At 38.7% G+C, this 26,259-nt stretch overlaps 1 protein-coding gene across 2 annotated transcripts in view; it reads right to left on the bottom strand.

Annotated features, from left to right (window-relative positions):
* The window catches only part of LOC139722866 (uncharacterized), a 61,380-nt gene that overhangs the window by 18,712 nt on the left and 16,409 nt on the right, over nucleotides 1–26,259 (bottom strand). For both annotated transcript variants that reach the window (XM_071634148.1, XM_071634147.1), the window contains exon 3: nucleotides 23,540–23,644. In XM_071634148.1, coding sequence (XP_071490249.1) covers nucleotides 23,540–23,644 — 105 coding nt within the window. The remainder of the gene's footprint in view (nucleotides 1–23,539; nucleotides 23,645–26,259) is intronic.

Raw genomic sequence — 26,259 nt, 5'->3', positions numbered from 1 at the left:
ACCTGCTTATCCATCGATTGCGTTACCGTCAGTCTCTCCAGAGAGAAATAGGAAGAGAGAATGAGTGAGGAAAGGGTCTGGGTGGGGGGGGGGGGGGGTGGGAGAGAGAGATGTATGCATAGAGAAAGGGAGAGATGAGTCCACTTTCTGAAAATTACTGAGGCGATTTCAGGAGAACCAGCACCCAAATTGCACCAGTTGTACATTTAGTAGCTCCCACTCGAGGCAAGTCAACACTACCCCCCGGCCAGCCGGAGCGCCGGGAGCTAGCTGAGACGCAAGTTGCCAACTAGGCATTATCATGAATAGGAGATGAGAATTCCATACGCCGACACGGACCAATCTTGCCACACTCGTAATCGCTTGCAATACATTGTGCATGCTTCGAAAACCAGCGTCTTAGAGATGAGAACAACACATAATGTAAATACCATCCTACTTCCTTCGTGTCTCTCACTCAATGCAACATGGTGCAACACATCGGTACCGGAATGATATCAATCCAATACGAACTGTATATCATTCAGGCACATTAAAGGAAACCCAAACCCAAAGAGAATAGTGGATTGAGTGAAAGCAGCAACATTAGCAGAACATACTGTATCAGTGAAAGTTTGAGGAAAATCGGACAATAGATGCAAAAGTTATGAATTCTTAAAGTTTTGGTGTTGGAACCGCTGGATGAGGAGACTACTAGAGGTTATGGTGTCATGTGTGGACAACAATATAAAGAAAATATAGAGGAATTTCCACAACAATTCATTTTTCATGAAAATTACACATTCCATCAACTTGATACTGACATAGCAATTATTCCCCTAGGGCTGCTTTCTGAAAGCGGTTAGTCAAGTGCTCTATTATTATGCTAAAAATTAATTTCTGTGGAATTTTCCTTATATTTTCTTTAGATTGTTGTCCACAAATACGACACAACTTCTAGTACAGTGCTGTAGTCTCATCAGTGGTTCCAACACCAAAACTTCAAAACTGCATAACTTTTGCATTGATTGTCCGATTTTCCCTCATAACTTTCACTGATGTGTTTCTACTATTAAATGTTGCTGCTTTCACTCAATCCACATTGCTCTTTGGGTTTGAGTTTCCTCTAAAGGCGCAATTCAATATATTTCGCTGCATGGATTATCCACACTCCAGTGTCCTACTAACAGGACAGGCACTGAACTCCAGTTAACCCCTTGTGTGTTTTGCATACAATTGGCACAGGAAATCCCACAGCATCATGCACACTGTCCACAAGTCCCTGGCACTGAACAGGTTAAACTCACAATTAGCCACAAACTTGACAGGTCCTGTGCAAACTCTTTGCTAAGGACTATTGTGTCTTGTTCCTAGTCTAGCGGTCTCATTTTGCCTGAATGTAGGGATCAGTAGGTTTTCAAAGAGGTGCATGTCTCATTCTCAGGTCAAAAAAAAAAAAAAGAAATACAGCCTCTACAACGCATCACAACATCATATCAAATCTGTCATCCATTATTGTCTACATGTACAAGTTTGCTAAAAAGAAGAAGAAGAAATTAGAAAAAAAAATGACAAAAAAACAGAGGGGGAGCAGGAGAAAGGTCAATAGAGAGGTTCCGTATTCATCAACATGGGCATCTTCCTCCAAAAGGCTAGAACTTTTTTTTTATAACCCCCCCCCCCCCTGTCTCAGAGTGAAGTACATAGATACTGCCAAACAAGACTCCAACTGATACTCAATTCAAGGTCAAAGGTCAGTTCTACATCTGCATACAAAGGAAAAGTGAACCTACGTGTAGTTGCTGCTGTTGGGTAATATGATATGAAGGTGCATCTGTAAAGTTCATACATAGTATGCTGGTAGCAATATGTATATGTTGTATGGAGAGAAAAAAAAATTAAGGATCACATTATTTGGATAGCGAGCCAAATTATGAATGAATTGAATAGAATTGAATTGAATTTCTTAGTATAGAAAGCCCATGGCGCGTATGTAAGGATATCAGAGAAGTTTTTAACAAAAACTGAAATCTGTTGCTTTTCCAGTGGGAGAGCATTCCATCTTTTAGATGTAATAATATAATCCTAAATATCTCCAGGTGCACTGTAACGGTACTAAGCGGTTTCGAGGTAGTCAGTACTGCAGGGTAGCAAAGGGTGTATTGAAGCAAGTCTAAGCCACTGCTACGCTCCTCGGCAGGAATAGATCTAGCCTTTTTCTAAGACCCTCTTGCTAGCAGTAATTGTATGAAAAGAGAAAACTGCAAAATGGTTGCCATGCAAGACTAGCATCACGAAAACTAAGAGTTCCAAGCAAGCAAAGGCAAGGGGACCTTTGGAGACCCATCCTGCTTCTTTTTTTGTGTGTGTGTGTAAACTGTGATATGCCTCTTTAATATATCGTAATGCCTTTGAATTTAGCTGTGATACGACAAACTAAGTTATTCAGCGAGAAAGGCACGCTGGTTATTAAAGATTTCTCCGTACTCATGAAATAATAACCACATTCAAGCCTCACAGATCTACATCAAAAGCACTCAAGATGATGCGCACAGCTTCAACTTCCTTCGCTTGCAATTATCGGCAAAACAGCAGCATGTGGGCTCTTAAACAGACTATGGAAGCCAAGCTTGACAATCAATACTACATGCTATATTCTGCATAATCCTGCTGATAATGTTGCTTGCAAACAAAAAGCAAAATCAAAAGGCTCCAGAGCAAACTTTATTGCAACACAACTAATATTTGATACAACAGATGCAATGTAAAATTCTTCTCTTTGTTTTTTCAATGTCAACAATTTCCGCACAATGTAGATAAAAAAAAGTAAGTCTGGATTTGTGTGAGGTGAATGGAAGAATCATTAGAATGATTAGCTTTTATGATCACTGGCCAACGAAACCATGTGAAACTCTTGAATAAATTTCCATATTTTTATTGTATTTCTTGTTTAAATTCAAGGTGTGATTTTGATGAAACCAGAGCATACAATTCTATGAGGAATTCAAAGTTTATTTGATGAAAATCGGTTTTGAAATGGTTTTATATATTTGAAATAAGCAGAGTGATTGTAATAAAATGTGGGACTCACCTTTTATAAGGACCTCTGCTTTTGGGATATTTTAGCCATTTCAAAATTGATTTTCATCACATAAACTTTGAATTCCTCTTTAAAAGAAGTGTATGCTCTTTTCATATTTCATAAGACATTTTCAAAAGCAATTCAAAGTTTACTTGGTAAAACTCGGTTTTGAAATGGCCTATACTTTTATATTAAACAAAAAAAACAAAGTAAAGCAAAGAGGTTGTAATAAAAGGTGGGACCAACCTTTTACTAGGACCTCTGTTTTAGGGTATTTCAGCCATTTCAAAACCAATTTTCATCATTTTTTCATTATCTCACGCAAAATGTTGGAATCTTGAAGCCACATCTCAACCAAAATTATCTGACAATCCTAAAATGCACAAGAAAGGGCTCAGTGGAATAAGAGGCATCTTTGTAACTTATGCTAACAAGCCATTATGAATGAACAGGAGAATGTCCTTGAAAAGATATGTAAGAGCACAAAAACAACCAAAAATGCTGTTTCTGGGATTCTATGGCTTAAGGGACCACTTTGTGTGTATACTAAGGTACAGCATCTTTGAGAGGATCCTGAGATGGAGCGCTTTACCTTCTACGTACATGGTGGGGCCATGAGGAAAGCGTTACTCTCTTGAGAAATACGGTAATTCTTTCTGCCGAAAGCCAATTTGGAACTAGTTCTCAAATTCCAGGATGATGTTCGCTCTTTAAAGTCCGCTAACCTTTGCATACCTGTCTTGTTTGGATACAGACTCCTTTAAGTGTAGTCTTCGCTTTGAGATCAAAATGAAATCTACCTGTCAATCACACTAGATCACATTCCATGGTTATGTCTATCCCAGGTTCAACATTATTCAAATAAAAGAAGTAATATCAAACATACAGAACTTTAGATGTTTCACTGAAACGGATCAAAACATATTTTCAATTAAAAAAAAAATGATAATGATGCAATTTTATCAGTCAATGGAGTGGTATTAAATTTGATATAGTTCGAATGCTGCAGTTTCTTAATTTTCAAGACCCCCCCCCCCCCCCCCCTCCCCATGGGCTCAATTGCATCTCTAATGCGGGCATCACACCACCCTTTTAAAAACAAAAATGAAATTTGCAATTGTATATGTACATGTGCATGTGCCATATGTCTTCAAGGACAAGAATTGGGGTTGACGTACCACAGGATTTGTACCAGTCAATAAAAAATAAAGATAATTAATAAATGAATAAATAAACCACAAACCAAAGAGGCAAAAGGAAAGATACAACAACAGTACTTGTACAGTGTACTGTGCACTACAAACAGCAACTTCATCCCCCTAGTTTAATATGGTCACATCACCAACTTGTATGATTAGTATGAAATGTGCTTGCATATATGCATACTTGAAATACAATACTTTTATTATTTAATAAATAGATCTGGAGATGGCAAAATTTGTCACCTAACTTGTGATATGTACACTACCATGTACATTTGTACCCTTTATAGGCATTTGAAAATGCTATACATTACCACAGGAGAAGAAATGACCAAGAGTATCCTACCTATATTTTAATAATGAATATTGTGGAGAAATACAAATTATGAAAACAAAACACAAATTAACTATTAAAAGGCAATTGAATGCATTCAAAGTCTGGGAAGGCAGTCTGAATACAAAGATTCAGTATACATTGTAGTTTGATACAGATTTGTTTTTGCCCTTCGATACACGGACCAGATTGGAGATGGGACAACCAGCTCAATCAAGGGATAAGGTCATGCTGGATAAGCAGAGATATTCAATCAAGATTACACCCCATTCGTCCTGTAGTCAGATGCAGTCTAGCCAAGCTTCTTCACTGGCTTTAGTGCTACAACCCACACACTGTCGATCTCTAAAGTACGTACCTTTCACACAGAAAAAATTAACAACAACAGACGGCATTCATTAACGTGTAGACAAAATTATTCTGTGCCAATTGAATTATTTTTTACGAGTGTGAAAGGAAACTTGGGCGACACTTTGGCATAAACACCGATCTCACATCAGGTTTGGCCAGCCTTCGTTGGTCTAGAAGTATTTAGCAGGCCAGCTTTGCCTGATTCACGAGGTGGAATTGTAGTTTAACAATTTGACATCTCACAGACAAATGACGAGGTGAAGCTCGTATTCACTTTTGTCAGATACTCTTTGCATATTTAGTTGCATGTTAATTTTATGAATCTACAGGCCATAGTGTCTGTGACACAAATGCTACATGGAAAGTCGTTTTTACAGTTAGTGGTTGGTGGGGAAAATCATGTCAGTGGATGTACGCATGTTCACACCATAACTCTGAGAACGTTTTTAACAAGGAACACACTTCAGATAGCTGATTTGCAAACGTGATTGTCTGCAAGTGTGAAACACCGCCAAGAGGATCGGGATTGATTTTACGCCAAACGTTTGCCATTCATTTGCCACAGCCACTGAATCTCTGAAATGGGGCCCTCGGCCGATGCATTCTAATCAGCCAGCCATCTATTGTAATGGTTGGAGACTTTGGAAACCTCGAGAACACGTACACGTATCCCTCCTACATCGTCAAGCTGTTGGTGCCTAGCGCGGCACTTAAGATAGATTGCTGATATACAGATGAGAACACCAGACATGTTTTAGTAACAGGGATCGATAAGATCGATGAAGCAGATGTGATTTTTTTTCCTTTTTTTTGGGGGGGGGGGGGGAATTCACAAGAGGAAGTGATCTTAAGGATGCAGACGTTGAATTATCGAGAAAAGCAACTTCATGTCTGAGCTGACTTTGGTAAATTAAGTAAATTCGATCAACTGAATGAGAGAAATTTTGTATAAAAAGGATTATCTCCGAAAAGTAATGTTTTATAATTTTTGCTCGAATACAAGTAGTTCAGTCAAGCACCCCATTCAGACAAACTCGAAGAAAAAAAGGCATTCCCCATCTCAAAATATTTTACATTTACATATTTTCCATGTTGAAAGTTTGTATACAACAGAGCTGACTCATGGACGCACAATGTATGCATGACATCATGTAGAAACAGATTAAACTTTCCTTCCCTGTCCCGTTTGTATCATATTTTTATAGTTAAATATCTGACTGTATAAAAACTCAATACTTATAGTCATCCTGGTTTGAATGTATCACATTCTCTTCTTAAAACCTAAAGCTGCATCATGTTTATATCAGTTCCATTCAAACACACCCAAAATTTAATAGCAATTTATAAGAAAATACATTTTTATATCCTGATGCGAAAATCAGTCCATAATGACTTTTCTCAAACTATCACAATAAACTGCCTCGCATGGCACGTGTGAACAACACCCGAAGAACCCATCGATTACAACAATCCCATTACGCTCCTCCCCACACTACGTCCACACACTCGGGTGCCCGGGGTCACACTCTGATCATTGTTCAGGCATGCGCGGTCTGGAGATTCCAGGCGCTCTATTTTTTTCGGCCGAGTGTGAACGGAGGCAAATACAAAGTTGATTCCTGTATGGCAACACGAAAAGCTGTCATTGCTCCTGAGTGTGAAAGTATCAATGGCTTTCATGTGGAAAATTCAGAGAGAAATGCAGTCAGGATTTCCAACAATTACAGTGATGGAATGAGTACGCTGCTTTTCAGTGATAGCCTACCAAGACAGATGGCTTGGAGGGGGAGGGGGGACCTGATTATTACTGGAAATTAATTAAAGTCAGCTGCTGAGTGGGCAATATGGATTGTGAGGGAGGAGGAGCTGAAAAAACAACAACAACAAAAGAAAAAAACAAGGAAAAAGCATCCAGCATTGCAGGGGGAGATAAAGTGGGTCGTAAGACTGTGCAAATGGCTATAGGCTTGAAATGAAATTGGTTTTGCTCTAAGTATTAAAGGGAAGACGGGCACAGACGAGTATAACTTGAATAGATACACAGTACAGTGGAGGAATATACTCGAAAATAAAGTTCTTTCACAATATATTCCTGCGGGTAACGTATATGAAAAGCCATCTGTTTCTGCAGGAAATTAGAATTATATATATCTTTCTGTGAACCTGATGGTATCTGACTGAAGAGGAGAGAGGAGAGATATGCGAACTATTAGCGCGACCAGGAGAGATTGGGGGAATTGATCAATTATATAAATTTGTGGCATAAAACTAGATGAAAATACAGCAGCATGAAATGCTGTTCGTGTATTACATTATGACTTATATGTATTCCTTTGGGATCAATATTCAAGGAGCGAGTAAATAAATAAGATTATTACCTATATTAGGTAGTTTCACTGGGCAATTGTAGCTGGTATTTTGCTTGGTTGGGAAATCACCAGTTTCCAGCGGGCAATATTAGCGGGTATTTTTCTTCTTCAGGGCTTTGTCATTAACTTTACATGTAAACACTCTGGTCAATCACCAAGAGAAAATATGCACTTCATATGCCACGCGCACTCAACAATTACAAGCGCACTTACAAGCGCATAATTTTGTCAATCATTTTTGTAAACAACTTCAAGTGACCAGTTTTACATATGTGTATGTTTAGTGTACACACGATGACTGTGACTGCAGCTTCTCATTCATCTTTCACGGAAAACGGTTGCCATTTGTGTGCTAAATTCAAGAATCTGACAGTGTGTACACCACATCTGTTGACTTTCGAGGTATTGTATTAAACAAATGGTGTATGGTCTTTTATACTTTAAGTGGAATGGAACAAGATTTCGCACTCGGTGAAAGATGAGGTGCACTTCGTAGTCACATGTTGGTAATGACTTACAGGTAGGGAAGTAGGCCTAGGTTAGTGTGTGTAAGTGTGTGTACATACAGTAGGCCTTGGCCTATTTGCCTAATTTACCTGGGGGATAGGTAGTAATTATGATATTGACTGCCCTTTCTTTCGGGAGACACCAGAAAATATTGCCCGCACTGAAACTATAGCCCTCGTCTCTGACTTGGGCAATATTCTTTCAGTTTGGGCAATATTTTCTATTATTATACATACAAGCCACTTTTTCGATACAATAAAACCATGTATCAATATTCCTGCATGGGGTTTGCTTAATGACATACAATATTGTTAGCATAATACCTGACCTATGCATTTTACATTACCCGTATCAATGGAGAAAAAGAGTACAATATTGTTTCCAATATTGTACTCTGCTGTCAATATCGCACTCAAATGTTTCTTTATACGCACGCGCAGTATCGCTTGCAAAGAAAGCAAAGTGCAGTGGCATTGCGCGATGAGGTTGAGAAATGCGCGAAGAGGTTGAGAAATGTCATAGTAGTACACGTAAATCATCTGTGCTGTCTGCGGCAGTCGCTCGCTGATATGCATGTACTGTACTGTGTGTAGATACACGTCCGTATGCAAGTTGAAAAGTTAGATTTTTTAAACAATGATGAGTGAAACCCTTTTTAATTCTTTTTTTTTTGGAAATTGAATGCGGTGATGTCTTGGAAAGTGGTTTGTATGTATAATAATAATAATAATGGATTTCTTTCGTGGTATATCAGATATATTGCATTCATCAACATGAATATTGCACCCGTCTTCGACTCGTGCAATATTCATGTTGATGAATGCAATATATCTGATATACCACTCAAGTGCATCCAATATTATATAAGTATCTCCCTCAAGGCCACAGTTATTATTGTATAAGTATTGATAATATATGGGCACCCTTCTTGATCTCTATCATCATCATGTGTTGATGCATCTGATTGATGGCACTAATAACCCTTTTTATGCCATGGACTTTGGACAGTGTATGAACAGCGCTTCGGGAATTTCTGTGCCAAATTATGGGCGTTCAAAGCACACAGAGGGATGAAATTTATGTCAGCAGCTGATAACATATGGTAATGTAGGGAAGATTCCACATCCAAACTTTCAATACTTGAATGTACCCATTTGAAGTTATCATTTGACCAGTAAAATCTCCTATTCTTTTCTTTTACCATCTTCTCTGCCTTTGTATTTGTAATTTGATTAGGATAATGCAGAGATGGGTTTTGAGCAGTAAAAATACAGAGCAAAGCAAAACAAAACAAAACAAAACAAAACAAAAACTACTAGTCAATGTCATAAACTTGGTAGCATGATTGCAAAGCCATTTAAGGAGGTCTGTGTAAGATGTAATAAGGTGCTTGGGAACACAGAATAAATTTAACTGACTGAAAAAAAACAAATGAGGAAAATCATAATATAAAGCACACATGCTGTTAGGAGTCACAGTGTATTGAATTGAGGTAATATATCTGGGCCTCTCTCAGGCTTATACGCTACCTTATTTCACTTCCTACCCGAGATGGACTTCATAAGACGTAACTAGCAAAGGGGAAAAAAAAACAGAGAGAAAAAAGTGCTGGGCAATTTGCCTTGCCACAAGAAATCACAACTAAACTCATATGAAGAGATCCTCAATAAATAACAACTTAACTTGCCAGAAGAGATCCTCATTGACCCATTTCAGTCCCATTGAGATCTCGTTGGGAAATGTCACTTTAGATAGAAAGTTGTCCGTCCATCTCACAATTTGAAGTTAATTGAACCATACCAGTCGGTATGCATGTTGCACAGTCTTTATCAACAGAGCACTGTATCATCACATGATAGATGTTGTACAGTAAAATGTACTTGGAACCTGGTGAATACAGAGCCGGTACATCAAAATGTGCTATTCCTATCAAATAAAGTTTAAAGGCCAATAGAAACTATGCAATAGAAACCAGTAAAGAATGGCTTTATTTATTTATTCCTATATTCATTACTTATTTATTCATTTATTTATTCATTCATTTATTTCTTTATTATTTCTTTATTTCTTTATTATTTCTTTATTTCTTTATTCATTTATTTGCTCATTCATTTATTCAGTCATCTAATCTATTATCTATAGACCTATTTACGTAATCCTATTCATCTTTCCATTCATTACCGGTAATTTATTAATTGATTTTTCTATCTATTTACTCATTCATTCATTCATTTAACAAAAATGCACTTTATATCATCTTGCAGGGTTTAAATATGTGTGATGGCACTCATTAAAATTAAACAAGGTATGACCTATCCATCTGTATACATGTATAGTACAACAGTGAACACACACAATACACACACACACACACAAACTCTATTGTATGCAAAAACACACAACAATGTATGCTTGTTATCTGAGTGTGTGCACCCTCAAATAAATGTCTACCATGAAAGTCCCATTAATCACATAGTGGCCTGAAGCCATCATTTGACTGCGAGAAACCATAAAATCTTCAACTGCACAGAAGTGGTGTTGTAACGTCAGAATGGGGTTTCTTTTCATGGTCACGGTCTAATGACTTCGTTTCGCCTCATGTCAGAAAATCTTTGCAACATCGTGTCATAACTTGATTATGTGATACGTATAACATCACAGATATGTTCCTTTACATGTTCTATAAATCACAGTATAAATTGACTTTTTTTGGTGACAAACAGGGGGAAAAAGAATAATCTGTGAGCTGGCATCATACACAAACAAACAAACAAAATCACTAGATCAAGTTTGTGGGTGTGTGTGTTTGTTTGTTTGTTTGTTTATTTGTTTTAAGGGCACAATCAGAACTTGTGAGAGTAAATTCTAAGCTTTGAAATGATTTAGTCAATCATCAATCCTGGCCATTCCCTGCCCATTAAAAGCAAGTTTTAGAAATTCAAAGCAGCTGGGATATTACAGTACTTTTTAGAAACTTACTACTCCATAAAGTATAAGGTCTATCAAAGTGAATACTCACGCACACCTTATTGCACAATATCCACAACAAGAAAGGGATTAAAAATTCTGAAGCTACCAATATATGTGTATTATTTGATTTACATGGAAATTGACTTGGTATTAAGGAAACATCTTGAACTCATCATTACAAGGCATGAGTGTTACTGCTGACTCTCTTTTTCTTTTAATTCTCTACAGTTTTTCTTTGTTAAAAACCATGTGCTCGTTTGTTTTGGTATGTCAGGTATTCTTTCAATGGAAAGGGAAAACAAATTTCCGACCAAGAAAACAAAGAAATACATGAGACTATAAAAAAAAACCTGTTAAAAATACTTTTCCCTAATCTTTACTGCTTCTTAAGTTAAGAATCCTATAAATAAGGAGTCAGTACCATTTTAAAAAATACCAGAAGCCATAGAAAAGGGGAAAACAATACATTCATTTTCTTTGTTGCTGGTAGGTTGCTGGTACTGCATTTTTAAATGCACTTCTCTATTTCAGGAATCACAAAATGAGGGATTCTGTGTAACTAGAATATAAAAAAAAAGTTACTTTAGAAAGTGTAAACCATTGCTGCTGCGAAATACAAGCAATAACTGAACACTTCCTTTAAAGCCTACATGTCTTTCCAATACACAGCCCGAGAGAGCTGGCGAAATGATTTCTGCACATTTTTGCAATGCTGAATTGTAAAGGCCACTAGATATGCTGTCTGACGTTGTGTGCAGACTGCGGTCGTTAGTCGAGGGCCATAGATTATGATACTTGTCACAGGAAACCAAAAACCATGACAAGATACACATGCTCCAAGGGACTCACTCTGAATCTTTCATGCATCTTCAATTTTGAGAATCTACTTCATGATAGTAGTCATTTGAATGACTGTGAGATCATGCCACCATTTAGCTATCAATCAAAAACTTTATCATTCTTTTTATTTCTATGGCAGACTGCAACATGATGCCTGCATCTGTACGCAAGTAATAAAGTTCCTGCATGACTGAGGAATTTAAGTCAATGTTTAATAAATGGAATGTGGATATATTCCAATCATAAATGTTCTTATGCCGATTATTATTATTGGATCAAAAGACAAGATATAAAAAGAAAGAAGCCATAAATATATTGTTGACAAACTACAAATGAAGCAAGAAATTATGAAGAATGTATTAAATAGAAATATGCACTTTGACTTCTAGTCAAAATGGTATAACTTCAGTCCTCAGCTGTTGTGCACAAGTTAGTCGACCAATTGAAATCAAATGCTGAATATGTCAGATACTTTTCAGGGTTCATATTATCAATTGAATATATATCTGCTGATCCCAACATGAATGCAACATGCATGCATATGATTCTCTGTTCATCACCTTATTCCAAGATAGCGAATTTGACCATCGTGCTCACAAAATTTGGGGAAGTCCCAAAATTTTTGTGAATATATGCTGTCGTCCTACATACGCATGCATGCATGCATGACACGCCATCAATTATTCAGAAATTTCCAATTATACTGGATTTTTGTTTTTTGAATGATGAATTATGTGAATATTTTGTCATGACAAACTACGTATATCTTATATCATATTAAAGCAACGGATATGCAAGGAAGTTTATGTTGACATAATACACACACGTTAAGACTGCAGTCATAACCTTAACAACCTGAAGTCTGCGGATTATCATGAGCCGGATTCTGGGTCGATGAATTGGATGTCACTTCTAGTTATTCACAAGATGGGTCATTTCTATGAAAACCCATCAACGAAACTCTTGAGAGTGGAGATACTGAGCTAGAAGAGAAGTTTACGGTTGATGCGTGCTTCAGATCATTGACAGCAAAATTGTCATTTGATGGGCAACATATAATGTTGGGTGGGGGAGGGCGAAGGGGGGAGGGTAAGGGGGAGGGGGAGGTGGGAAGGAGGGTGGGGGAGAGTGGGTGGGAAAGGGGGACTGAGTGAGGGGGAAAGGGGGATGGAGAAGGGAGAAGAGGTAGGGAAAGGAGGAAAAGGGGAGGGGAAAGATAAGGGGGAGAGGAAAGAAGGTAAAAGAGAAGGTGGAGCGGGGGAAGGAGAAAGGGGGAAAGGGGAGGCACAAACAACTATGCTGACTTGTTGCTTTAAGACTTTTAACATGATTCCTGGACAGTCAGCACATTCACCCTTTGAATGAGACCAGGCAAAAAGTTTAACTTGCCAAACTTTTGCATCAGCATTCATAAATCCCCCAGCCTTCGCCTATTAAATTGTGATGTCAGCTAGCCCATGGATTCAAGTATGGCAATGCACATCACAGTCAAACAGGAAACCATGGTGACACAATAGTTAGAGGGGCAATTAGGTAATCTCTATCAATTGACATTTAGTCTCTAGACATCACCACCAATTAATGAAGAGATTACTCCAGCATAAGCTGTTATTTTCACGAGGGTTTAATTTTTGCAATTTTCGTGAATCACGGTCAGATCGCGAATTTAACAACACATTAAAATGTTGCGTTGCGCTTAAGTAATACTGCACTTACGATACCTTTGGTTTCAATTTGCGAAAATAACATCTTGCGAAAAATGACATCTCGCCAAAATATCTCTGAACTCCTCATTCGCCAAAATATCTGTATGCAAAAATAACAGCTTTATATACAGTATATATGTGTTGCAATCAACGAGCATAAGCACAATGTAGACTAAACCCCTTGTTTCCACTGGCAAAGACATGGCAGGAAACAGTTTGAAAGTAGTACACATGCTAGTAAAAGGATTTTCAGCAGTACGAAAACCATACAAAGAGAGAGAGAGAGAGAGAGAGAGAGAGAGAGAGAGCAATGCAGAACATATGATTTCTGTCGCGGTCTTTGGAAAAAAAGAGAACGTGATGGCGGTGAAATCCCGTAATTCCTGATCACGCAAATGGTGTCTCCTCTGGCTCGTTTCCACTTGAAAACACACACAAAAAAAAAAAAAACAGGCAAACAAAAATGCAACGGTAGAAAACAAGGCAAGTCTTGGGATGACGGCTGAAGCCAGCACAAACTTTTACCCTTTTTACAAGCCAGCACAATGAAAATTCTTCGTTCTGTAGAAGAAAAAAAGAATGGAAATGGCAGAAAGACTACTACATTTCTAACTTCATAACATCCTCTGAGAAAAGGCCAAACAAGAATCAGGCAAGCTACTCCATTCCAGAAATAAGGATAATCCAAATTGATTGTTCCATTTCCCAAGTCGATGATATCTTCCCACGACAGGGATCCAAACTTCACTGCGATCAACAGAGAATGAAAAAAAAAAAAATGCTGCCATACAATTCGCGTAGAATGACACACAAAAAAGAGGAAATATGTGATGACACTGCAGAAACATGGAATTTTGATTCAATCCCAGCTGCCAAACAATTCAGATTTCTTTCTCCGCAAATCTTTGGCGAGGTAACGTACTTCGTGTGACGCACGGTCACGGATGAGTGGGAGAGAAAAGATGCCCGTTCTTTTTTTCGCAGGTAGCGATTTCTGAGACGGTCGCTCTCGAGTCTCGACTGCACAAACTCCGACGAGAGCTTCCCCTCCTCAAGAGCTCACCACGGCGCGAGATGAACTCAGTCAATCACAACGAGCAACTGATCTCATGAGAAATAGGGTAGACTGTGGAGAGAAGTGATATATACCTTCCCCCATCTCTCCCTTTCTCTCCCACTCTCTCTACTCTCTCCCCTTTCCTCGCCTGCTCCCTCTCTCTCCCCATCTCTCCCTATCTGTCTCTCTCTCACTCTCATTCTCTCTCCTGCTCTTTATCTCTTTCTATCCATCTCTTTCCATAGATCTACACTTGTACCTACCTTAAAGTCTCTCTTTATCTACTGCTCTTTCTACCTTGCTCTCTTGTTCACTCTCTCTCTCTCTCCCCCTCTCTCTCTCATCAGCTCCTGATGTGAAACTACTGGCCATGAAACACACTAGTCTTGTCCGCTCAGACCCTTAAAGTGAAGGCATTCTTCTTAAATGCAAAATTCTATGCAACAAGCAATTGGAAATGACCGGCACAACACGACCAAACACAGCTGGAGGTTTCCTCTAGAGGATGAATTGAAGCCAGTCAGTAAAACTATTTAAAACAAACACACAAAGAAAGCATCGAGGCACTGTCTCAAGTGAGATGTCCATATTTTGCACTGGTACAGCTACAGTTGTATATACAGTATACTGTAGACGAACTGTTAAGTAGAAGCAGACCAGGGAGTGTGAAATGAGTCTGGAATCTAGACTGCTGCATTTGCCCAAAGTGATTTTATCATCTTAGGTTACTCTTTGCTATGACCCCACCCCCAAAAAGCATGCATCATTCAGTTTTAGCCTCCTTTAAAAAACACACTGCCTGCAGATGGCCTGTAGCAGTGCATAACATTATCAAGTGGGGTCTGTCTTTAATAACTCAGATTTTCTGAAGTGGTCTGACTAAAGTGCAAATCTTTCCATATCATAGCATTAATCTGGTAGGGTGTGGTTCTTATCATTTTGCTTTGTTTTGTTTCTTCTTAAGTGGTTTGACTGTTGATTATGTAAATATTTTTACATCAGCCATCAAAATATCACAAAGCAAGGTCCTACTATTTCTACTACTCAAGTAGCTTGACTGATGTGTGAATCTTTTGATCAGACAATTCTTTCATAGCCCCCATACTCTTGTTGTTATTGTTGTTGTTGTTGTTGTGAGTAGGGGCTTAAATGACATTAACGTTACAAACTATACACATATGTATGGATGAATTGCATTATGCTCAAAACCCTCAGTTTCTAATGAAAGGATATCAACTGAACTATTTTACATTTCCAATCTCCTCCTTGGAAGAGTTTGATGCCTCAATGGTGGTAGATTTTATCACTTCATGAAAAACAGTACATTCTCTTTGATAATTGAGCTACAAGTGTATTGCTGCATCTTATAGGAAATGCTGAGAACTGTCAAGGTGGGGGCATGGAAATAGTATGGGCAGGGCAATGCAATATAAATGCAGAAATTTTGACAGTCAATTCATTTTTATGTATTTTGAATTACTTTCGCCTAGTGCAACTTCTAAAACCCTAAAACGTATCTCCACAATTTCCTCTGCACAGTTTGAATGGGTTGACAGTTTAAATAAACAGCCTGAATTCAAGAACCCATGAATATGTTTTTGAGCCACTCAGCCAAAAATCAATGGATCAAAAAATATTGACATTAACAGTTTTACAGAATAAAGGCTATGAAAGCACACGGACCGAGACATTCAACATTGATCTCCCAGTTAAAAAAAAAAAAAAAAAACAGAAGAAATTTAGCACTGAGTGGTCTATTACACAGTTAAAGGGTGTGTTTAGTTCTAGTCGAGGTGAGAATTTAGCTTTTAACGTTTTGTGAGATATTCAGAAACCACTCTATGAGATGTCAAAGAGCATGTAATTCTAAGCGGTATCAAAAGTTTATTTGATGAAAATCGGTTTTGAAGTGGCCGAGTTATCCAAAAACAATGTGAAACAAAGAGATCCTAAAAAAAGGCTTGGCCTGTCGCCTTTTATTATTATCACTTTTTTTAAAATCTCAGCCATTTGAAAACCAATTTTCATCAAATAAATGTTGGATCCTTCTTAAAATTACATGTTCTATCATATATTTCATAAGAGATTTCTCATTATCTCACTTAGGAATGTTATAAACCGGAATCCCCACCTCATCCAGCACTGTACAGTCCCTTTAATCTCATGTTCTGCTTTACTGATTTGATTTCTTTAACCACTACAGTTTTCTTTATTTACAATATTTGAGTCTCAGAATGGGGGAAAGAAAAAAAAATCTGATACAGAATACATCCTAAATATTGACAATGCCTCCAGAATGAAACTAATATACAGTGTGTGATGAAGAAACTGATATTTGCAAATATCACAACTATCAAAACAACAGGAAAGAAAGGTTTGTGTTTGTCTATGGTACTTCTTTGAATTCCGAGGGAAATTGATATCCATGGGTGTATTTTTTTTTGTGAAAAACAAATAAAGCAACAGGGAAGAATAACAGCTTTTTGTTTCTGTACATTTCTCATTTGTTTTGTTTGCTGAAAAGGGAAATACACATTTTTATCACATGTACAAATGTGTAGAAATGTACAATGTATGTGTACACGAACAAGCTGTGCATGCTTGCGTATTTGTGTGTTTGTGTGTGTAATGGGGTGGGGAGCTGTAAGGTCATGCAGAACGTGTTGTGTTTGTACATCTTGTGCATAAAGGGGTACTTGCGTATAGATCTCTTGTGAAAAAGGAAGGGAATTTACGGACAAGATTTGTTCAATATTGACGTAGGGAAAGATCATGTGTATGCATGCATCTAGGCTGCGGGAGAGGAGAAGGAATGTGTGTGTGTAACTTAGATGTATGTTTGCATGTGAGGGATAGGTAGCATTTCAGTGAAAGGGGAATAACTGGACAGTATTATTGTTGAACTGTAGATTTAGAGCAAACTCACAAACACACACACCAAAAAAAACAAGAGACCCGCGGGTCTAGCGCTCACCTGAGTATCGCAAGTTCACCTTTCACGCAGTCACTAATCTAAATTATTCACAGCTCTACCAAAATTTGACGAGGCATTCTCAAGTGGAAGATGAAAATGTACAATAAGGGCCCAATTTTTTCAAGATTCCTTAATTTGGGGGAATTGGGGCCCCCTGGGGCCCTCTGGGTGGGGCATGGTGCCCAGTTTGATAAATTGAGATCCTGACCACCTGATGCTACCTGCCAAGTTTGACAAAAATCCATCATGAGGTTTTCAGGAAGAAGATGAAAATGTACAATTCAGGCCCCCATTTGGACCCTTCCAACCACCCCCCCCCCCCCTACCCCCAAGAGGGGCACCCCTGGATCTCCTATGAACAAACTTGAAACTACAGTCATTAATGCACTCACTCATAGTATTATCTCAGCTCTATAACTTCTGATTCTAGAGAAGATTTTTAAAGATTCCTTCATTTGGGGGGTTTGGGCCCCCTGGGGGCCCCCTGGGCGGGGCATGGTGCCCATTTTAACAAATTGAGATCCTAACCCCCTAGGGATGCTACCTGCCAAGTTTGGTGAAAATGGGTCATGGGGTTCTCAAGAAGAAGATAAAAATGTACAATTTAGGCCCCATTAGGACCCCTCCTCACCCCCCCCCCCCCCCCTGGGTCCCAAGGGGGGCACCCCTGATTCTGCCATGAACAAACTTGAAACTACAGTCATCAATGTGCTAACTCATAGTATTAACCTAGCTCTATCACTTCTGGTTCTAGAGAAGAAGATTTTTGCGGATTCCTTAATTTTGGGGGGTTTGGGCCCCCTGGGGGCCCCCTGGGGGCCCCCTGGGTGGGTCATGGTGCCCATTATAACAAATGGAGTTCCTAACCCCCTAGGGATGCTACCTGCCAAGTTTGGTGAAAATGGGTCATGGGGTTCTCAAGAAGAAGATGAAAATGTACAATTTAGGCCCCATTAGAACCCTTCCCCACCCCCCTCCCCTGGGTCCCAAGGGGGGGGCACCCCTGATTCTGCCATGAACAAACTTGAAACTACAGTCATCAATGTACTAACTCATAGTATTAACTTAGCTCTATCACTTCTGGTTCTAGAGAAGAAGATTTTTACAGATTCCTTAATTTTGGGGGGTTTGGGCCCCCTGGGGGCCCCCTGGGTGGGGCATGGTGCCCATTTTAACAAATTGAGTTCCTAACCCCCTAGGGATGCTACCTGCCAAGTTTGATGAAAATCGGTCTTGGGGTTTTCAAGAAGAAGATGAAAATGTAAAAAGTTTACGCACGACGCACGACGCACGACGGACGACGGACGACGGACGACGGACGACGGACGCCGGACGAAGGGCGATCGCAATAGCTCACTTGAGCCTTTGGCTCAGGTGAGCTAAAAAAGAAATATAATCACGAGTGTCATTTACTGATGTGTGTCTGCAAACGTAGATGCTAAATCATATGTCCCAATAAAGAGAGAAAGAAAAGAACGAAAACTAAACTGTAATCAATAGCAGTGAAATGATCATGTCAATTCTCCCTATCGCATATAGCTCTCTGAATCTGAACGCGGGTGGCGCTCTAATTTTTTTAACCTTTAATTCTTGGGATATAAACTTCACAAACGCGCTATGTGTAAATGTAAACTTTTATGCACATTGAACGCCAAAGTACCAATATTCACAGATCGTATGAAACGTCTTATAATCTGTCGAATAATAGAGTTATTTTCTAATCTGTAACTTTAAATTTGATGAATGGGATTCTTCTGCGAAGCGGCCCAATGCTGGGCCGATGATGCAAAAAAAACGAAATTATGGAAAATATCCATAGGTGAAGGACATGACATGGGTAAGCCAAATAGTTCTGTGGGGTAAACCGCAAAACCAGAAGTGTACGTCCCAAGAGCGATCGATCAGATATCGGTATCGCAAGGTGATATTGCTTGATATCGGCTATATGCGATAGGGAGAATTAGAAGTGGGGTCTGCGGAGGGAAGACTACAGTTGGATATTTTTCTTTCCCAGAATCCCATCCGCCGCCACCCCCCCCCCCCCTTCCCTCCTCTAGCATCTTCTTGGGTATCAGCTCAATGAAACCCCCACTCGGATGAGATGGCACAGGAGAGGGCGTCTGGAAAATCCTGGCTTTCTATGGGCAGTCCCGCCCCCAGCAGGATTTCAAGAGCCGATGTCCGAAATATTGCATCGGTCTTGTTTGCAAATCTTTTGGATCCCGTCTAGCATTGTGCATGTGTGTGTGTAAAATGTACAGCTGTATGTACGTGACAAGGGTAGATCAAGGAATTCCGTAAAAGGTGGAGGGGGCGCAAAGCAAGGGAGTGAGGTGGAGGGTGTGTCCTCCCTCCCTCGGTTAGAAGATTTTTTAGATCTCTGTTGGTCATCATGCCATTTCATGCATACTTTTGGTATAAAAAACAAACAAACAATAACTAAAATTACAGAAGGGTGCGCGCCCAGTGCACCCCCCTCCTCGATCCATCACTGGGTTGATAGTGTGTGTGTGTGTGTAGACCTACAACGTATGTGTGACATTAGGTTAGCTGCTTGCTGCACACTATAGGATCTACCACTTCCCCCGCCCCTCCTTTTACAACACAGCAAACACTGTAAATGCTTCTCTTCTTTTCTTTTTTTTCCACAAAGGTCTGATCATCTTGTAAATCGCATAAATCACTGTTGGGCCATGAATTTATACAACATGCCATTGGTGTCAAATTACAATTTAAGCAACATCTTGTGAAAATGTCTGTGACCTCATCATTTGCAAAAAAAAAAAAAAAAAAAAAAAAAAAAAAAAAAAAATCTGTCCTTAAAAATAAAAAATAGCAACTTTAACAGTGTGTGATAAATGCACAACTCACAAAAAGTGTACTCTGCTTGTCTCCAAAATAACACTTTGCAATACTTTCAGCAAGGAATACTTCTCTGTTTAGAAATGTTTTAAAATGTCCTAGTACTTGAATATAGGGAAAAATAACCACATACAAATATTTGTGTGATATTGAAACATGCCCAGAAATACATTCATAGATGAGCAAAATTATGAGCAAGCAACCTTGGTAAATTCAGCCCACTGTAAAAGATCAACTGCACAAAAGTGTTATTTTCTCTTATATCATAGTCTTTACTATAACATGTTCTGTAATACACATGAATATATACATGTGTGTATAGAAGCACTGGTAATATGTGACCCTGCACCACAAAACAAACAAAAAGTTGCCAGACATGAATTTTTAGTTAAGACCAGATTCTGAAAGAGCAGACTCTAAGCTTTAAAATGATGTATAACTCAAATCAAATGGACTCTCCTAACCTATCTAAATATTGGAAAGAAAGCACAAACTCAGGAAAAGTGTGAACTGAGGAAAGAGGCTCTGAAGTACAGTGTCTATTTAGTAAAGCGCTTAATCTTTACCAAACCGTGCTGGCTGTGTGATGAATGGGACAAAAAACAGGAAGTAAACCAAAGGAGTAACAACAATGAAGGGATTATCAGATTAAACTGAAATTAAGCATGCCTCATTAACACATTCTGTCCATAATTAATGCCAACTTTCAAAGTAGTAGCACTATCCTTTCAAAAGTCATAAGACTTGAAAGTGAAGAGTGTGTACAAGGTTTTTCAGAAATGAAAAAGGGACTCTAAAGACACATCTAATCGTACTACTCTACCAAAAATGTTCGAGATAAACTACTATAAAAACACAATTTCCCGCACGTTTTATGATCCCAAATTTTAGCATAATGTAAAAGAAGACTTGCTCTTTCAGAAAATATGAAAAAGTCAAGATCAGCTAGGTTGACCCATTTCACTTATTTTTAGTTCTCACGCAAAATCAGTGTGTGCGACTTTATGTTCGTTTTGTGGTGCACGGTCACATACCGGTATGTGATACTGGAACTACAATAACATGTCCACATCTACATTTGATATCACTAGTCTGTTTTACAGTTTAATTTTCTTCAATACCTAGTCTCCTTCTTGTACAGGATGGAAAACAAATCATACACAAAACCACAAAATAGGTAACTAAGACTAGAAAGAACATGGCAGGTTGTTGCTGTTGTTGATTTTTTTTTCTCCTGTCATTTCAACATGCCCAAACCTTTCCCGTACCACAACTCCAGAGGGAGTACTTTTTTAATACTATACACACAATTCTGACAATTAATCAATCATCCATAATCCAATGTATAGAAGCACACAGATTTCCTTGTCTAGTATGAAGCCAGCAATATGTCTAGATCTACTAGTCCCCAATTTCAATCAATTACAAGACAGTTTAAGGGAAATTGCTTTGACACGAATCTCATTTGACCACATTAGCTTCACTGTATTGCTTTTCCAGTCACAGCCCAATCTATCAAGCTGCCTACATTCCTATGCCACGAGGCAATGGGGTCTATCACAACACAGGCCAACATAGTAAGATATGAAATCTTGTAGATACATGTATCTCAGTGATTTAGTTTTCTTTTAATTCAATTACATGTCCATCTCTGTCTCTGTCTGTCTGTCTGTCTGTCAGTCTGTCTGTCTGTATATACGTATGTCTGTATCACCATCTCTCCCCTTTCTCTCTCTCTCTCTCTCTCTCTCTCTCTCTCTCTCTATCTCTAGCAGTCTCCGTTGTTCAGACATACATGTACAATGTACACAGGCGACTCCTATTAGCAAAGTCTTCACAACCAACAGCCTTCTTTCATACATTGCAATTTCTTAACAGCCAAAAAAATAAAATTTATAAAGATAAAATGGATGATAATTTTGGGACCCCAACTTTTACTTTCTTTTGAGATTTGCACTATATCCATATTTGTTCATGGGAGTGCACTGTGTTACTAGAGAAGCTTAAAAAAGGCAGCAAGATGGCACCTTGTCTTTGGGATGAGACGGTAACATCTTGAAACTACCCCTTTTTCATTCTTAAAGGTGACTTGTCTGAACTCACCTCGATGCCTCCTTCAGGACGAGAAATATAAGATGTGAACTTTCCCACGCATAAGCAGGACTCCTCTTTCAGGAGAATAAAAGTGAAATACTGACTGCTTATAACTCCCCTGAAGTACCATCTTTAGGATAAAAATAAAGCAGGGAGACAACTTCTCCAAACTGCCCTGGGTGCCTCATTTGAGACCTAAAGACACCTTGATGCTTTGGTGGATTGCAACAAGTCACCTTTTTACCTTCTTGTCCTGAACAAAGTGCTGAGGCTTGTCCACAGAAGCAGCCAGTGAGATTATAAAATTCATCTCCTCCCACATCCCACTTGCTATTCTGTGTATTACACTACAGGCAACTCCCATTATAATGAAGTCCTTGGACAAATGGCAGTTTTCTTCCTTTATATCAACATTTTGTTATAGGCAAATCATAAAGTATGTAAAGAGATAAAGACAATAATTTGGTAACCTGAAATTTTACCTCATTGCAACAAAAATTCCTGTGTTTGTTACAACGAGAATGCACTGATACTTTAGCCTTTGCCTTCACTCTACAATGGTAGGCAATGTCTGTACTTCTATAGCTGTCTTAGACCCTGTTTACAGAGCGGGGCTGGGCCGAGCCGCGGCCGAGCCTGGCCTCAATTGCAGGGCCGAGCCCCGCAATTTTGTCTGTTTACAGTGCCAGGCTCGGCCCAGGCTTTTAATACAAACCTTTCACTATTTTGTTGTAGTGGCGCTCTGCTTGTAAACAAAACAATTTAGTATAGTCTGGTTTCCAGACCCTTTGCCAGCTGGATTCCGTGGCGACGACACCTTTAACTATACTAGTTTTCGATGTTGAGGGGGCTACTATCCTGAATAGCGAAATAGTATGGGCAGAGGGTCTGGAAGCCAGACTAAATTTGGTACCGCATTTGGCCCAGTTTGCGTTTACACTGATAAGAGGCCGGGCTCGGCCACGGCCGAGTCCGGCCTTTTCGCTCACTGTAAATGGGGTCTATGACCAATCTTTCAAGATCTGTACTACACATCTCTCATCTATTACTTTAGAGTACTTTGCTTTAATCTGTACAAAGCAGAGTATTACGAAGTGTAATGAACTTTTATGATAAAGAGGCCATATGTTGACAGGTTCTGGGAGGGGAAAGGGTTGGGAGACAGGGGGCAGCTCCCTTTCTCAGGGAGGCTGTTGCGATGGTTGGACTTACCTGGAAGGGGACTATAGTTTGGAGAGCTATCGTACATGTCTCTCTCCTTCTGTCTCCCCGTCAGCATCCTGGCTGGTGACACGGACTGTCGGTTTACATTGAAACCTGCATGGGAAAGCAAGCAGAGCATGTTGTAGTGATGCGACTTTACATAACCCTTCAAATGCTCTGAATGCCGATTGACAGAGAAAACCCCATAGCACTGTACACATTGTCTGTAGTCCCTGGCACAGAAAGGGTTAAAAAAAAATCCACAAAACTTTGTACTAAAAATGACATCAAACTAGCCTTCTATTATGTAGCGTGTCATCCTTAGTGTGTGTATCTCACTGTATACCTTTGGTACTTCATGTGTTTCTACAGTACATTTTGCATGGAGGCACAATTCAATTATTGTTTTGTAATAGAGGAACATACATCTGACATTTTCTAGAGTGGCTCATTAAAAAGTAATAGCTACGGTAATTCTGAAGGACTAGATGAGTTTCACATTCTAATATCACTCTTCAATCTGCGATAGGGCGTCAAAGGAAACAGTCTTTGGTGTAGCTGTAACATAGAACTCAAATGCTACATGTTTACTGAACAAAAGTATCGCATCATGGCAAACATTTTCACATTCATAGAGGATTGGATCGACAAATTTATTCAGATATTGGTTTTCTTAGTATGAAGCCACTGTTTTTATTTTTTCCATCTTCTCTTTTTCCTTCTTCTTCCTCTTTTTCTTTTTCTTCTCCACATGATCTTTTCCACATACACATAATGCTTTATGCAGTACATTGTGCTACCTTATACACCCATATCCTTGTCCACAGAATACAATCTACATGTAGATGAGAACGCTCATCTTTGCTTTGTAGTTTGCGTTGAGTGATTAGGATGTTTATGAGATATAGGATTGAGAAGTTACGGTATCTATATAAAACATCAAAAAGAGCAGGATGGCAATCTAATACTACTGCAAACTTCTGTCAAGAAAATCACTCCGAAGAAAAGATGTATACAGTATTGCTTTATGTATTACAAAAAAAAATGAAACGAAAGAAATTATGACTGTCACAAAATCTAGTTGTCTACATGTTTAATAGATAATAGTTTAATAGATATCATCTGACATGATGCATACGGAAAGAACATACACACACTGGCATAGCCATGCTACATACTCAAGCACAAGAAAGGAATATGAACCTGAAAAAGATCTCGTTCAGTTTAGTAAAATATGTCAAGGGAGAATGTTAAATGATTCACATAAAGTAAAAACACATGTATTTCCATACCTCCCACAAAATACATTATGCCGGCAAAACAATAACAACACAAAACAAAAATGTCTGACAAAACAAACAGAGAAGAGAATCAAACCTGTTCAAAAAGGAGGAGCAAACGACGTAGCTCAACATGGAAACATTAAACATGCAGAAATGCGGAAAGAAGAAAGGAGATCCCTCTTGCTGTGGTAAACCATTTCTTCAAACAAACCCATGATTGCTTTTATTTTTGCTTTCCAAGGGTATTTCTTGTAGCCAATTACAAATCTTTTCTATTATCTGCCACGTCTAACCACCATGTTGGATATGTGCGTCATCAATTATGTGCATTATATATATAATGTACGTCATCGTCATCATCACTTAAAATTAGACACCCTTTATGAGTGTGGTATACGCTTGCACTGTGCTGTTTCCAATATATAGCCAGAAATTATGAGAACTGAGAACCACAATTTTTCTGGAGTGTGTTTTCTTATCCAACCATACAACTGGACATGTACTGGTACAGTCAGGCTGATCAACAAGTGTGATTGTGGTGTTACTGTACTTTTTGAAGTACATGTACATGTAGAAACCAATCTCCAATCGCCCGCACTTTGGCTGGCTGACACACACAGGTTGCATGAACCTCTGTGTCATGCTTGGTATTAAGTTTGGTCCATTAAAGGTTGTGTGCTCTAGGCTTCAGTGTTGTTGTTGTTTTTTTGAACAGATTACATGATTAATGATTGAGAAAAAAAAACAACAACAAGAAAAACGAGAGAGAACACAACGAGTACACCTGTATGTTTCTACCAGAAATGCACTCTACAACTACAGGTGAAAAAAAAAACAATTACATGATCTGAAGAAACAGAAGAAAACTCTAGCAAAACAAAACCTAAATATACGTCTTCGAGAAATGGAAAAGAAAATACAGAAAAGACAGAGAAAGAGAAATAAAAGTGATAAATATTGAGATTACACTTTTGAGATCTTAAAGAACTAGGCACACACATGATCATTTTTCTTATCTTCAAATAAAGTTTAATAGGGCATTTCCACGGTAACTCACGTTACATTTTGAACTCAAAATTAGGTCGTTGAGATCAATATCCTTAAAACCTAATTAGTGATATGAGTTACTATATGTGAATGAGTATCATGCACCTCCATCCTACCTCACAGCAACATTACATCCACAGACTCTTATGAGAACTATGAGAAAAAAACACTACAAATGTCGGTAACTCACGTTACATAATTTGGACATGCAAAAATTTGGCATGTCTTATATTCAAAAGTTTCCTCAAACAAGAAACAGAGAGACTTTAAAGTCTATTGTGTCAAAGTCATGGACTAACAACATACATCAACGAGTATGGTAAAAATTCAAATTGTCTTACATTCTCCAGGTATCGTCATGTGAAGCGGTAACTCACGTTACGGTAACTCACGTTACAG

This window comes from Diadema antillarum, unplaced genomic scaffold, assembly GCF_040938485.1.
Source record: "Diadema antillarum isolate AM-2024a unplaced genomic scaffold, OU_Dant_1.0 scf00000174, whole genome shotgun sequence".
Taxonomy (NCBI): domain Eukaryota; kingdom Metazoa; phylum Echinodermata; class Echinoidea; order Diadematoida; family Diadematidae; genus Diadema; species Diadema antillarum.
This window is presented reverse-complemented; position numbering and strand designations above follow the sequence as displayed.